This window comes from Phoxinus phoxinus, assembly GCF_949152265.1.
Source record: "Phoxinus phoxinus genome assembly, chromosome: 1".
NCBI lineage: Eukaryota > Metazoa > Chordata > Actinopteri > Cypriniformes > Leuciscidae > Phoxinus > Phoxinus phoxinus.
Window position 1 is genome coordinate 46,931,837 of NC_136876.1, and position 16,770 is coordinate 46,948,606.

Below are 16,770 nucleotides of genomic sequence, written 5' to 3' on the forward strand. Positions count from 1 at the left end.
CAGTTTTTAACAGTATCTTCCAAATTATTATTGTTTAATAACTGTGACCATTTAATTGTGGTAAATTGTGAAATCAGGTAATCACGACATCCCTACTCTACTGATTGGTCAGTTTAAACTTAAAATGTTTTGTCACATAGTTAGGAAAAAAATTCAAGAAAAACAGTGATCTGTGTCTGCTTCATTAAATTAACATTTATTAGTTTATACATAATATGTTCGATTTTAAAGAGAAAACAGAGGTTGTATTAACAGTATTGCATTAAAACAATTAGGGTAACTTGAGCAACTGGGTATTTTTTCTGCCTGCTGTAACTCTTCTATTCAGTTTGTATTGAACATGCATACCGGCTCAGTTTAGCTTTCTTACATTTCATGTGCATTTGTTTGAAGTGTGTCTTACTGTTGACTCTTTTTTCATGTAATACAAGTACTGCACTATAAACCAGTATCGGTGTTAATTTATTGGGAGCAGACAGATAATCTGCAAAGAAACAATCTGACATATTTTTCTCTTTCTCTCAGTATCTTCAGCAGGAAGAGAAAGAGAGCAGCATCTCCTCTACAGCCCCCTGATCTCAGTGATGAAGCAGCGCCCTTTGACCCTCTGTGAGTATATTCATGTAGAGTGAGACATTCAACACAAGAGCACAGAGTACACACAAACAACAAGAGGGAAATTATTAAATTTTGGTTTTATTTTAGCAATAAAGTTCTTTAAACAGAAAACAACAACAAATACAACAGAAACTGAACTCGTTATGTAAAGAAAGAGTCAGTAGGGCCTTTGTTAAATAGCTTCTCTGTCATTTCTCTTTTATATGTCTATATGACAATGTATTTTTGACACATGGGTTTTCTGCATCAGCGTTATATGGATAGTAATCATATTATAGTCTATTAATCAAACACTTCTTTCTAAATGTGTTTTTTGGTATGATTTCAAATAGGATAATTTAATATTAGAGATATTTAAATATTTTCTCTCTTTTGTTTTTGTGTTTCTGTTCATGTTTTTTTCAGTGGTGGGAGATCTGATCAGGTCAGATATGTGTCCTGTCAGACCAGCACATCCTCCTCCTGTCAGAAACACATCAGTCATCATGACACAGAAGCAGCCCTGCAGCTCGATTCTCACCAGCCAGTGCATGATGATCTCCAGAGAGTCAAAGACCAGCACAAAACCAGCATGAAGAACAGATATGAGAGCTTATTTGAGGGAATCAAACTACAAAAGAATCAGACCCTCCTGAACAGGATTTACACACAGCTGTACATCATAGAGGGAGAGAGTGAAGGAGTGAATGAAGAACATGAGGTGCTACAGATGGAGAAAAGTTACAAGACACTTCAAGACACTCCAATCCACTGCAATGACATCTTTGATCCTTCACCTGAGCTAGGATATGAGGAGATGAGAAGAGAGAAGAAAGACAAAATCAAGACTGTTCTTACTAAAGGCATCGCTGGAATTGGAAAAACCGTCTCTGTGCAGAAGTTCATTCTGGACTGGGCCGAGGGAAAAGCCAATCAGGATGTAGATTTCATGTTTGTTCTTCCATTTAGAGAGCTGAACTTGATTAAAGATCATCACTACAGTCTTCACAGACTTCTGCTGGACTTTCATCCTGAACTTCGAGATCTTCGAGATCCTGAGAAGATGTATGATGAATGCACAGTTGTGTTCATCTTTGATGGTCTGGATGAAAGCAGAATTACACTGATGTTTTCAGACAGTGAGAAAGTTTTTGATGTGACTGAGACTTCATCAGTGGGTGTGTTGATGTCAAACCTCATGAAAGGAGATCTGCTTCCCTCTGCTCTCATCTGGATCACCACCAGACCAGCAGCAGCCAATCAGATCCCCTCAAACTACATACACCGTGTGACAGAAATTCATGGATTCAATGAGCCTCAGAAGGAGGAATATTTCAGGAAGAGAATCAGTGATGAGCATCAAGCCAGCAGAATCATCTCACACATCAGAAGAGCAAGAAGCCTCCACATCATGTGCCACATACCCGTCTTCTGCTGGATCTCAGCCACTGTGCTTCAAAACATCCTGAAACAAGACCTCAGTGCAGAAATCCCTCAAACTCTGACTGAAATGTACATCCACTTCCTCCTCATCCAAACACATATGAGGAACCAGAAGTATGATCCGGAGAAACTCCTGCAGTCCAACAGAGACGTGATTGTGAAACTTGCTGAACTGGCTTTCAATCAGTTGATGAAGGGCAATGTGATGTTCTATGAGGAGGACCTGATTGAGAGCGGCATAGACGTCACTGACGCCTCACTGTATTCTGGGATTTGCACTGAGATCTTCAGAGAGGAATCTGTGATTTATCACAGGAAGGTTTACAGCTTTATACATCTGAGCTTTCAGGAGTTTTTTGCAGCACTGTATGTGTTTTCCTGCTTTTTACACAAGAACACTGAAGTTCTGAAAGAGTTCCTCACTGGAAAGTCCAGAACTCAGTGTGAAAATGTTCCTCTGGACGTGCTCCTGAAGGGAGTAATGAATAAAGCCTTGATGAGTAAAAATGGACACCTGGATCTTTTACTTCGATTTCTTCATGGCATCTCACTGGAGTCCAACCAGAGAGTCTTACAGGATGTGCTGATTCACACAGAGAACAACCCAGAGAGCATCAAGAAAATAATCCAAAACCTCAAACGAGGTCAAAAAAACAATGTCAGTCCTGAAAGATGGATGAATCTGTCACACTGCTTGATTGAGATGAAGGATAGCTCTGTTGTTAAAGAAATGCAGGCATTTTTAAACTCTGAAACAAAAACAAAAAGTCTTTCTCTTGCACAATGCTCAACATTGGCAAACATGATCCTGATGTCAGAGGAGGTGATGGATGAGTTAGACTTGAAGAAGTACAAGTTCAAATCAAAAGAGGGGAAATGGAGACTGGTTCCTGCTGTGAGGAACTGCAGAAAAGCTCTGTAAGTGTGAAAATATAAACATAATTATATTTGACAGAAGTTCTGATGGAGGTTTGATGAGTTTTATGGGGGTTTGTGTTCACAAACACTTTTTTCTGTAGTTTTATACTTTGTGAACATAACGAAGCTACCAGTAAAACTAGTCCAACTCTAAGGCGGGTGTTGATGTCATTTTAGTCAATAGAATTGGTTTATGTAATAAAGAACATATATATATATATATATATATATATATATATATATATATATATATATATATATATATATATATAGCTCCAGTCCTGGAGGACAAGTGTCCTGCTGAATTTAGGACACTGGCCCTCCAAATATCCACACACAAGCGAATTTCATTCCGATTTACTTGCAAATTACAGACAGGTGTGTTTAATTAGAGTTGGAACTAAAGTCTGCAGGACATCAGCCCTCCAGGACTGGAGTTGAAGATCCCTGATGTACATAATGTACTTTTAATTAAGTAAAATCTTTGTTTTAATTTTGTCCAGAGAGTGAATGTTAAAGTAACATGATCTTTTATGGTGAATTTGGTTAACTAAGTCAGTGCTTCTCAATCCTGTCCTGGGTCCCCCAACACTGGACATTTTTGATGTCTCCCTCATCTAACACATGATATTTAACTCAGTAGTTCATTAGTAGAGACTGCAATAATTGAATTGGGTGTTACTGATGTGAGAGACATCCAAAATGTGTGATGATGGGGAATAATATATTGCATTGATATATTACGATATATTGAATAATGCTAAATAATGTAATGTACATGTTGAAAACATATAAAGTCTAATTGGTCAAACAAAAATGTGTTGAGTTCAAAAGACTCAAAATTCCCATCCAAATAGTTGCCTCAATATTTTTTGTTAAACCAAGGCAATATTTTTTAGTTTGGAAACCTGTTGCCTTAAATTTCCCAATTATTTCTAACACATTATCAAGGAAAATATTGCCTCGATTTACCTCAAAAATAATTGGGGCGACTATTTGAATGAGCATTTTGTGTTTAACCAGTTAGACTTAAGTAATACCAACAGAACTTTCCTCATAATCTCAACCAAAATACTTTGTGTAACAGAAACATAACTCAATTGAAAATAACACATGGATACACATCAGTGCAATAATAAATATATTATCACATATTTTTCAATATATGAAAAGTGACAATTCCTTATATATTATTAATTATATTTTAATATACTAATGCAATATATTGTTTTTTATATTTCCAAAATATTTAAACCATTTAATATATTGATCATAAATACATGGATATATATTTTCTTTGCATAAGGGGACATCAGCACAACAGCATGCATTTTAACCGCAGTCCTTGCTTTTTTCAGATTGGCAGACTGTAATCTCACAGATCAGCACTGTGAAATTTTGGCCTCAGCTCTACAATCATCAAACTCCCCCCTGAGAGAGCTGGACCTGAGTAACAATCGCCTGCAGGATTCGGGAGCAAAGCTGCTCTCTACTGGACTAAAGAGTCCAAACTGTCAACTCAACATACTGAGGTTTGTGTTTCACACTGATGATAATTAGTACAGACCCCCGTCAAGCATGTTTAAGAAGAAAACATTTTGGGAAAAAAGAAAATTGTTCTGTTTTTCCCTTCCTAAGCCTACCACAAATCTAACTGCCCTCTTGGAAATGTGTATACAGTGCGGCCCAATAGTTTGAGGCAAAAAGTAAAAATGTTTATATTCTGCACTGTTTTGTCATTTTATAAACATATGTTCATGACAAATGACCCTTCTCTAAGCCCTGTCTTTTAAAATGTACTGACCAGTCCTACATTAACCACTGTTGCTGGTTTTTTTCCAGACGTTTTGCTTTTTTTAAACTAAATTTATAAATCGTCTTTGTGTTTGGATAATTTTAAATACAAACAAAAATAATTCACAATTATGCTAATTTGGTTTTGTTTGGTCATCCAAAATAGTGACACAAGGTTTCTAGAAATACAAGTTTTTTCCCCCTTTTCCAAGTCTTTAAGACATTCATGCTGTAGATTTGTGTCACCTTCATTTCTGTGACATCCACCAGCTAGAGTTCTCCATGATCTCCACCAGAGGACATTCGTTCTGACTCTTTTGCTTCTCTGCCATGAGCTACATCTCCCATAACCCATTGCCCAGACTCATTGTGGTTTGATTACTTCTACCTGTCTATCATTTGCTTGTATAAGTTTGTCTATTTAAGCTCTGTGCTTCTACCCACTCTTTGCGAACTCTTGTTGGTGTTAATACTGCAGTTCTGAGTTCTTGTATTTTTAGCCAATGCATATTGGCGTGCAAGATTTGCATCTCGTGTTCTGCCCTGCAGTGCGGGTATAAATATACGGAAGCAGATGCAATGCACGGTCAGCTTTTCTTTTCTTTTTTTTGTAGTTTTATACTTTGTGAACATAACCAAGCTACCAGTAAAACTAGTCCAACTCTAAGGCAGGTGTTGGTGTTATTTTAGTCAATAGAATTGGTTAGAGTTGGACTGGTTTTACTGGTACCTTGCTTATGTTCACGAAGTATAAAACAAAAAAAAACAAAAAAGAAGCTAAACGTGCATTGCATCTGCTTCCGTATATTTATACCCGCACTGCGGGGCAGAACGCGATATGCAAATCTTGCACGCCAATATGCATTGGCTAAAAATACAAGTACTCAGAACTGCAGTATTAATACTAACAAGAGTTCACAAAGAGTGTATAGATGTATAGCTCCAGTCCTGAATGACAAGTGTCCTGCTGAGTTTAGGACACTGGCCCTCCAAATATCTTCTCAGAAGCGAATCTCATTCAGATTTACTTGCAAATTACAGACAGGTGTGTTTATCCCTGATGTACATAATGTACTTTTAATTAAGTCAAATCTTGGTTTTAATTTTGACCAGAGAGTGAATGTTAAAGTAACATGATCTTTCATAGTGAATTTGGTTTACTAAGTCAGTGCTTCTCAAACCTGTCCTGGGTCCCCCAACACTGGACATTTTTGATGTCTCCCTCATCTAACACATGATATTTAACTCAGTAGTTCATTAGTAGAGACTGCAATAATTGAGATTGCTAATGTGACGTCACCAGTGACGTATTACCAGTGGTGAGCGCAAAGCATTTTGGGAATCCGCGGCACAAACAGAAGGCGCCAGACTTGATTGCATGGAGGGAAGACAGCAGTGTACAAGATGCCGTCTACCTGCTGTGTTGTAAACTGTAATAGCCGTTCTCACGGTAGAAGTGGCATACAGCTTAAGTGTTTAGAGTGTGACAAAAGCACAATGTTGTGTTTTATTGCGAGTGTACACAAATATAAGTAAACACTTTGCAGTTCTGTTTGAATTCTGTATGAACAAAATGACGGAGTATGCTTTTATGTTTCCACTGTTCGACGCCCGCGACCCCTCCCCTCTCTCTCTCACACACATACACACACACACACACACACAGTGCGCCCGCGCCCGCACCTCTCTCTCTCTCTCTCTCTCTAGCGGGAACACACGCACACTCCTAAATTGCTATCTTAACATGAATTCTGACTGCATGCTGCATGCAGATAGACGAGAGAGTGCGATGAGTGTGGTGCTTAAAACAGTAGGATACCTTTGAACGGACGACAGTTTTCTGCCCCACTTTTACAATCTCCAGGTCCTGGACCCACCCATCTGTAAAAAAGACTTGGGCCTGCTGCAGCGACTTAAAGTTACTGAAAACTTTGTGTGTGTATGCACTAACATTTAATATAATGTAGTTATATATAACGTCATATGGGTGCTGGAAGTTGGGCAACAGGTTGACGTCTCCTGACCAGTCACTATGCTCATAAGGATCCAGTCCTTTGATTCCATTTATTTTCTCCTCGTATCTCGTCTTTGCATTATGATTTAGCTTTAGGTGGTATGGTCCGACAATGTTATCTTTAGGCGGCTGCATTTTCTAGGATTATAATGTTTTTCACACTAATGTTTTTTTTTTTTTTTTATGCCAGAAAGCAAACCTGCTATGCCAGCCCATGTAAACTGGCCAAACATACCCATAATTCTTTGCGTTCTGATGACGTTGCCGCCCAGTTGGTCACATGTCTTAGCGATCTCTATTGAATTGGGTGTGGCTGATGTGGGAGACATCCAAAATGTGCGATGATAGGGAATAATATATTGAATTAAAATATATTACGATATATTGAAAAATGCTGAATAATGTAAGGTACATGTTGAAAACATGTAAAGTCTAATTGGTCAAACAAAAATTTGTTCAAAAGACTCAAAATTCCCATCCAAATAGTTGCCTCATTTTTTTTTTGTTAAACCAAGGCAATATTTTTTAGTTTGGAAACCTGTTGCCTTAAATTTCTCAATTATTTCTAACACATTCTCAAGCAAAATATTGCCTTGGTTTCTTTCAAAAATAATTGGGGCTACTATTTGAATGAGTATTTTGTTTGACTATTTAGACTAATACTAACAGAAATCAAGCGTAGTGTTAGTTCTGGCAGGTCACGTTAGTCAAGCTCACATCAGCTTACTCTCAGCTGATCCACATCTACCTATAGGAATACGACGCCTATCACTGTATACTATAGGGGTGGGGAAAAAAATCGATATTGCAAAATATTGTTGTGCTCTCTGTCGCAATAAATAATCGATACACTAACGCCCAATATCGATGTTTTATTACAAAATTATTAATTTACCCGTTGTCAGTGTCACTGTCACTACCCAATATCTACCATTCGGTTTGCGGGGGGGGGGCGCTGTTCGAGTAAATAGGGGTAAAGTGGCGCAAACACAGCGGCCAGTGAAGAATTCAAGTAAAGGCGCGCGTACACGGTGCGAGTTCGGACACTCGGGAGGTCGTGAGATATTGCTATCTCTATTGCTAAACACAGAGACCGGAGCTTTCAATGTTGCAGGCAATAGCTTCAGATAGAAAAATGACAGAATGTGTGTGCAAATTATTTGTTGAAAAGCAGAGAACAGTAGCCATTCCGTTCAACATAAAAAACGAGAGAGAGAGAGAGAGAGAGAGTGTGTGTGTGTGTGACAGTGTATGCGCACGCTGTATGGTTGCTGCCACTGAGGTATAGCCCCATATGGATATCGTCAAGGCAGTGAGTTATTATGCAAATGCATATTTCTTTGTACAATGTTGGAAATGTTGGCATTAATAAATGCATAAAATTTCATTATTTCCCTATTCCTTCTTTTTCTTTTCAGTCACATATATCGTGATATATCGTTGATGAAATTTCTTCCAATATATTGAATATCGTAGATAACGCGAATTGTGATATTATTATATCGTGGACCACATATCGCCACAGAATTGAATCGTTAGGTACCTGTATCTCTCTCTCCCCCCCCCCCCCCCCCCCCCCCCGTGTATACATATATAAGCTCCTTCAGTATTATCAGCAGCTACCGCGTTTCTCAGGAGCACATTACCCTTCTCGCTCCCCAGCTCCTCCTCTCGCCCAGTCCGGATTTGGCATTCTGATTCCCCTTGAATCAGAATAAATTCTCGAATTATGTTGTACTTTAAAATCTTAAATTATTATATTTGCATACATTCATATTGGTTCTGTTCTGTTCTGTTTACCCCAAGGGGGTTATTGCTGCTCTCCCTGCTCTTATCCATGCTAGGCTGCCCAGAACGGAACCTTACCGCCAATCCAAACTGTATGCTAATTGTCAGGTCCTGACAGTACTTTCCTCGTAAACTCAACCCAAATACTTTGTGTAACAGAAACATAACTCAAGTGAAAGTAACACATGAATACACATTACTGCAATAATAAATATATTGTCACATATTTTTCAATATATGAAAAGTGACAATTCCTTATGTATTATTATATTTATTATATTATTATTATATTTTAATATATTAATGCAATACTTATTCTGTATATTTCCAATATATTTAAACCATTTAATATATTGATCATAAATGTGTATATGGAAATATATTTTATTTGCATAAGGGGACATCAGCACAACAGCATACATTTTAACCGCAGTCCTTGCTGTTTTCAGATTGGCGAACTGTAATCTCACAGACCAGCACTCTGAAATTTTGGCCTCAGCTCTACAATCATCAAACTCCCCCCTAAGAGAGCTGGACCTGAGTAACAATCGCCTGCAGGATTCGGGAGCAAAGCTGCTCTCTACTGGACTAAAGAGTCCAAACTGTCAACTCAACATACTGAGGTTTGTGTTTCACACTGATGATGATTATTACAGACCCCCATCAAGCATGTTTATGAAGAAAACATTTTGGGAAATAGACAATTGTTCTGTTTTTCCCTTCCTAAGCCTACCACAAATCTAACTGCCCTCTTGGAAATGTGTATACAGTGGGGTCCAATAGTTTGAGGCAAAAAGTAAAAATGTTTATATTCTGCACTGTTTTATCGTTTTATAAACATATGTTCATGACAAATGACCCTTCTCAAAGCCCTGTCTTTTAAACTTTACTGACAAGTCCTACATTAACCACTGTTGCTGTTTTTTTTCCGGACGTTTTGCTTTTTTTAAACTAAATTTATAAATCGTCTTTGTGTTTGGATAATTTTAAATACAAACAAAAATAATTCACAAATATGCTAATTTGTTTTTGTTGGGTCATCCAAAATAGTGACACAAGGTTTCTAGAAATACAAGTTTTTTCCCCCTTTTCCAAGTCTTTAAGACATTCATGCTGTAGATTTGTGTCACCTTCATTTCTGTGACATCCACCAGCTAGAGTTCTCCATGATCTCCACCAGAGGACATTCTTTCTGACTCTTTAGCTTCTCCACCATGAGCTACATCTCCCATAACCCATTGCCCAGACTCATTATGGTTTGATTACTTCTACCTGTCTATCATTTGCTTGTATAAGTTTGTCTATTTAAGCTTTGTGCTTCTACCCACTCTTTGCGAACTCTTGTTGGTATTAATACTGCAGTTCTGAGTACTTGTATTTTTAGCCAATGCATATTGGCGTGCAAGATTTGCATCTTGCGTTCTGCCCTGCAGTGCGGGTATAAATATACGTAAGCAGATGCAATGCACGTTCAGCTTTCTTTTCTTTTTTTTTTTTTTTTTTCTTTTTTTTTTTTTTTTATACTTTGTGAACATAACCAAGCTACCAGTAAAACTAGTCCAACTCTAAGGCAGGTGTTGGTGTCATTTTAGTCAATAGAATTGGTTAGAGTTGGACTGGTTTTACTGGTACCTTGCTTATGTTCACAAAGTATAAAACAAAAAAAACAAAAAAGCAGCTAAACGTGCATTGCATCTGCTTCCGTATATTTATACCCGCACTGCGGGGCAGAACGCGATATGCAAATCTTGCACGCCAATATGCATTGGCTAAAAATACAAGTACTCAGAACTGCAGTATTAATACTAACAAGAGTTCACAAAGAGTGTATATAGATGTATAGCTCCAGTCCTGGAGGACAAGTGTCCTGCTGAGTTTAGGACACTGGCCCTCCAAATATCTTCTCAGAAGCGAATCTCATTCAGATTTACTTGCAAATTACAGACAGGTGTGTTTAATTAGAGTTGGAACTCAAGTCTGCAGGACATCCGCCCTCCAGGACTGGAGTTTAAGGCCCCTGATGTACATAATGTACTTTTAATTAAGTCAAACCTTTGTTTTAATTAACCAAATTAACCAAATGACTTAGTTAACCAAATTCACCATGAAAGATCATGTTACTTTAACATTCACTCTCTGGTGAATTTGGTTAACTAAGTCAGTGCTTCTCAAACCTGTCCTGGGTCCCCCAACACTGGTTATTTTTTATGTCTCCCTCATCTAACACATGATATTTAACTCAGTAGTTCATTAGTAGAGACTGCACTAATTGAATTGGGTTTGACTGATGTGGGAGACATCCAAAATGTGCGATGATAGGGAATAATATATTGAATTAAAATATATTACGATATATTGAAAAATGCTGAATAATGTAATGTACATGTTGAAAACATGTAAAGTCTAATTGGTCAAACAAAAATTTGTTCAAAAGACTCCCATCCAAATAGTTGCCTCAATTTTTTTTTGTTAAACCAAGGCAATGTTTTTTAGTTTGGAAACCTGTTGCCTTAAATTTCTCAATTATTTCTAACACATTCTCAAGCAAAATATTGCCTTGGTTTCTCTCAAAAATAATTGGGGCTACTATTTGAATGAGTATTTTGTTTGACTATTTAGACTAATACCAACAGAAATCAAGCGTAGTGTTAGTTCTGGCAGGTCACGTTAGTCAAGCTCACATCAGCTTACTCTCAGCTGATCCACATCTACCTATAGGAATACGACGCCTATCACTGTAAACATATATAAGCTCCTTCAGTATTATCAGCAGCTACCGCGTTTCTCAGGAGCACATTACCCTTCTCGCTCCCCAGCTCCTCCTCTCGCCCAGTCCGGATCCGCCCAGTGGCATTCTGATTCCCCTTGAATCAAAATAAATTCTCGAATTATTTTGTACTTTAAAATCTTGAATTATTATATTTGCATACATTCATATTGGTTCTGTTCTGTTCTGTTTACCCCAAGGGGGTTATTGCTGCTCTCCCTGCTCTTATCCATGCTAGGCTGCCCAGAACGGAACCATACCGCCAATCCAAACTGTATGCTAATTGTCAGGTCCTGACAGTACTTTCCTCGTAAACTCAACCCAAATACTTTGTGTAACAGAAACATAACTCAAGTGAAAGTAACACATGAATACACATTACTGTAATAATAAATATATTGTCACATATTTTTCAATATATGAAAAGTGCCAATTCCTTATGTATTATTATATTTATTATATTATTATTATTATATTTTAATATATTAATGCAATACTTATTCTGTATATTTCCAATATATTTAAACCATTTAATATATTGATCATAAATGCGTATATGGAAATATATTTTCTTTGCATAAGGGGACATCAGCACAACAGCATGCATTTTAACCGCAGTCCTTGCTGTTTTCAGATTGGCGAACTGTAATCTCACAGATCAGCACTGTGAAATTTTGGCCTCAGCTCTACAATCATCAAACTCCGCCCTGAGAGAGCTGGACCTGAGTAACAATCGCCTGCAGGATTCGGGAGCAAAGCTGCTCTCTACTGGACTAAAGAGTCAAAACTGTCAACTCAACATACTGAGGTTTGTGTTTCACACTGATGATAATTAGTACAGACCCCCGTCAAGCATGTTTATGAAGAAAACATTTTGGGAAATAGACAATTGTTCTGTTTTTCCCTTCCTAAGCCTACCACAAATCTAACTGCCCTCTTGGAAATGTGTATACAGTGAGGTCCAATAGTTTGAGGCAAAAAGTAAAAATGTTTATATTCTGTTTTATCATTTTATAAACATATTTTCATGACAAATGACCCTTCTCTAAGCCCTGTCTTTTAAATTTTACTGACCAGTCCTACATTAACCACTGTTGCTGTTTTTTTTACGGACGTTTTGCTTTTTTTAAACTAAATTTATGAATCGTCTTATGAATAACAAAAATATGCCAATTTGTTTTTGTTGGGTCACTCAAAATAGTGATACAAGGTTTCTAGAAATACAAGTTTTTAACCATAGCTTTAAACCATTCATATTGTACCCAAGAAAGGCGGTGGGCAAGTGTTTAACCCATGAACGCATCTTCGGATGTGTCCGTCCCCGAGATGGGTTTAGAGCGATCGACCTGAAGGACACGTACTTTCATATCTCGATTCTCCCTCGACACACACCGTTCCTGCGAAGGGCGGGCATATCAGTTCAAAGTCCTCCCCCTTTCAGGCTGTCCCTGACTCCCTGTCACCTTGCGTCTTCAAAAAGGTCGCAGAGACAGCCCTTGCTCCCCTGAGAGGACACGTTTGCATCCGCAACTATCTTGACGACTCAGTCATGACATCAATTGTGCGAACACAGGGACATGGTGCTCAGACACCTCAGCCAGTTGGCTCAACTTCGGGTCAACTGGGAAGAGAGCAAACTCTCCCCTGTGCAGAGAATCTATTTTCTCTGTATGGAGCTGGACTTGCTCAATCAGACAGCAAGCCTTAGAGAGTAACGGCATCAGTCGGTGAACACGTTCTCAGTTGAACTGCTTGAATTCATTCAAAGGTAGGACGGTGGCCCCACTGAATCTTTTTCAGAGGCTCCTGTGGCATATGGCATTCACAGCCGCAGTAACGCCACTCGGATTGCTTCATATGAGGCCACTTCAACACTGGCTTCACAGCCAAGTCCCGAGATGGGCATGGCAACGCGGCACGCACTTGGTGACAATCACCCCGGCCTGTTGCCAAACCTTCAGCCTGTGGTCAGACCCTGTGTTTCAATGGGCAGGAGTTCCCCTAGAGCAAGTGTCCAGGTTGCTGTTGTCTCCACGAATGCCTCCACCGGCTGGGGTGCCACGTACAAGGGGCATGCAAGTTCGGGTATTTGGACAGGTCCCCAACTGCATTGGCACATCATCTCCCTCGTGTTGCTAGCAGTACGTTTTGCGTTGGCCTCAAATCGCCACTACGAGACAAACACGCACTGGTCCGTACGGACAGCACTGCGGTCGTTGCGCACATCAAGAATCAAGGTGGTCTACGCTCCCTCCGCATGTCACAGCTCGCCCGCCGCCTCCTGCTATGGAGTCAGAAGCTTCTGAGGTCGCTACATGTGCATGTGCTTTTGAGTTTAATGTAAAAAAATTAATTATTTTAGCACCTCCAGACCGAGATGTGAAATCATCTGCATTTCTGACATGCTCAAAGAATAATTTTGTCTTGTTGGGAATGTTTGTCCCGGTTTTGGTTTCAGTTTTGTTTTTATTTAAAATATTGTTTATTCTGGATATTTGTGTTTGGTGTGAAAGAACTTTAATGTTAAACAGCAGATATTGTGTCAATAACTTCTGCCTTTGTGTGTGAGACTGTCATTGACTGCTATGTGATTTTGTAGTTTTGGACACTAACATGAACACTGTTGTTATAGATTATCTGGCTGTTTTATGACTGAGGAAGGTTGTGCTGCTCTGGCATCAGCTCTGAGATCAAACCTGATCTCACACCTAAGAGAGCTGGACCTGAGTAACAATGACCTGCAGGATTCAGGAGTGAAGCTGCTCTGTGTTGGACTGAATAGCCCAAACTGTCAACTCATCAAACTAAGGTTTGTGCTTCATAGAAAATACATTAAAAAAAAAAAAAAATTAAAAAGTCGAAAAATTACAGAAACATTTTGACTTATTTGGGGTAGTTTAATTAACGGTTTGATTCCATGATGCCAATTATATAACATTATTCTGTCAATTAAAGCTAAAGTCTATCATGATTTAACATGTCATGATATGAACCCTTAAAGACCTAGAACATTTTTGGGGCACATGACTCTGTACTTTTCTTTGTTTTTCTAACCCATTATAGCAGTCAGCATCAAGTGCCATATATCATTTTAACCTTTTCACACGTAAGTTTTAAATATTCTAGCTGAACCCCAAGCTTGATTTTTTAAAGGAAGTTATTTGCGTTATTTATAACGTATCACTTTATTGTTTCCATGGTGACGCGTCACGTGACATACCGATGTCACGTGGCTATCACGTGACATACCGCAGCCACAATAGTGCTGAATTACTGATGATCTGCTTTTATAAAAAATTTTGTTTTTTATTCAAAATATATCACAAATGTATTATTGTTATTATTATTGATATTCCGATTGTCAAATATGTGCAAGTGTATGTGGACGCAGTTCAGAGAATCGGATCTGTTGGATTTACAACGTGAATTCATCCACTTCTCCCAAAATACATAAAAGTAAGTGGCCGGTAAATTGGGAGAAGAATAGATTTAACTTTAAAGTTACTTACACAATGTGTATCTGATATGAATAAAACGTGTTGTTTAATTATAATGGCAAGGATTAATATTGCCGCTTCCATAATTATTAGTGTGTATTTTACAAACTCTAAATGTATTGTTTTTAGTACTTATGTGAATTTAAATGTCTAAAACCTAAAATAAACATTAATTGGTTGAAAACACTGAATGGTTGTGATATATGACAAGCGATAAGTGCGTCCGTCTCTGGCTCAGCGTCAGTCAACGTGCAAAAGCACATTTGAACTTAGCAGTTGATCACGTGATGCACTGACCGCTCTAATCACACTGGTGTGATTGTACGCTCCAGGGACCAGCCAAGGGAGAACTTGAAGTTTCAATCTAGCTCAATTAAATTGGCATTTTTACATTTATTTTATCTGGGAATGGATGAATTTACCTGATTTAAGAAAAACAGCAGCAATTTTTTTTCCTCAACTCAAACAGAACCTCCTGAAGTTCTGATTTTTTTTCCTTTAGAAAGTTATATACAAATTATTATAGGCACTTTTCATTGAAAAACTGGTGTTTTTTTATTTACTGATAATGCAGATGTGTCCAAAAAAGGTAGTAAAGTAAATAGAAACATTGTTACAGTCATGGCCAAAATTGTTGGCACCCCTGGTAAATATGATCAAAACTGGCTGTAAAAAATAAATCTGCATTGTTTATCCTTTTGATCTTTCATTCAAAAAATTGCCAAAATTCTAACCTTTCATTGAAGCAAGAGAATTGAAAGTGGGGCTAAATCACATTATGAAATAAATGTTTTTCTCCAAAACACGACGGCCATAATTATTGGCACCCTTTTATTAAATACTTTTTGCAACCTCCTTTTGCCAAGATAACAGCTCTGAGTCTTCTCCTATAATGCCGGATGTGTTTGGAGAACACCTGACAAGAGATCAGAGACCATTCCTCCACACAGAATCTCTCCAGATCCTGCAGATTCCCAGATCCATGTTGGTGCTTCTTCTCTTCAGTTCAGCCCACTCATCTTCTATAGGGTTCAGGCCAGGGACTGGGATGGCCATTGCAGATCTTGGTTTTGTGCTCAGTGACCCATTTTTGTTTTTATTTTGATATTTGTTTTTGGATCACTGTCCTGTTGGAAGATCCAAACATGGCCCGTTATAAGATTTCTAGCCCCGGCTGTTAGGTTTCGATTTTTTATCTGTTGGTATTTGATCCAATCCATGATGCCATGTATCTGAACAAGATGTCCAGGACCTCGGGCAGAAAATTAGGCCCACAGCAGTAAAGATACAGCAGAGTATTTCATTTTACACATGGGGTACTTTTTTATCCCTGTGTGCACCAAACCCATCTTAAGTGTTTGCTGCCAAAAAAGCTATTTTTTTGTTTCATCTGACCATAGAACCCGTCCCGTTTGAAGTGCCAGTAGTGTCAGGTACTTTTCAAACGTTCTATGGACAGAGGAACCAAAAAAATAGCTTTTTTGGCAGCAAACACTTAAGATGGGTTTGGTGCACACAGGGATAAAAAAGTACCCCATGTGTAAAATGAAATACTCTGCTGTATCTTTACTGCTGTGGGCCTAATTTTCTGCCAGAGGTCCTGGACATCTTGTTCAGATAGTCCGGCATTATAGGAGAAGACTCAAGAGCTGTTATCTTGGCAAAAGGAGGTTGCAAAAAGTATTTAATGAAAGGGTGCCAATAATTGTGGCCAACGTGTTTTGGAGAAAAACATTTATTTCATAATGTGATTTAGCCCCACTTTCAATTATCTTGCTTCAATGAAAGGTTAGAATTTTGGCAATTTTTTGAATGAAAGATCAAAAGGATAAACAATGCAGATTTATTTTTTACAGCCAGTTTTGATCATATTTACCAGGGGTGCCAACAATTTTGGCCATGACTGTATATAATAATAGAACCCTTGAGCAAAGTTAAATGATTTTCACAAA

At 38.2% G+C, this 16,770-nt stretch overlaps 1 protein-coding gene across 7 annotated transcripts in view; it reads left to right on the forward strand.

The window, feature by feature from the left end:
* LOC307003431 (NACHT, LRR and PYD domains-containing protein 3-like) overlaps positions 1-16,770 on the forward strand; it is a 42,873-nt gene that overhangs the window by 14,434 nt on the left and 11,669 nt on the right. For 5 of the 7 annotated variants that reach the window (XM_079621802.1, XM_079621803.1, XM_079621804.1 and 2 more), the window contains 6 exons: positions 526-609; positions 1,024-2,958; positions 4,317-4,490; positions 9,004-9,177; positions 11,956-12,129; positions 13,954-14,130. In XM_079621802.1, coding sequence (XP_079477928.1) covers positions 526-609; positions 1,024-2,958; positions 4,317-4,490; positions 9,004-9,177; positions 11,956-12,129; positions 13,954-14,130 — 2,718 coding nt within the window. The remainder of the gene's footprint in view (positions 1-525; positions 610-1,023; positions 2,959-4,316; positions 4,491-9,003; positions 9,178-11,955; positions 12,130-13,953; positions 14,131-16,770) is intronic. The other 2 variants (XM_079621807.1, XM_079621808.1) reach the window with 2 other exon arrangements.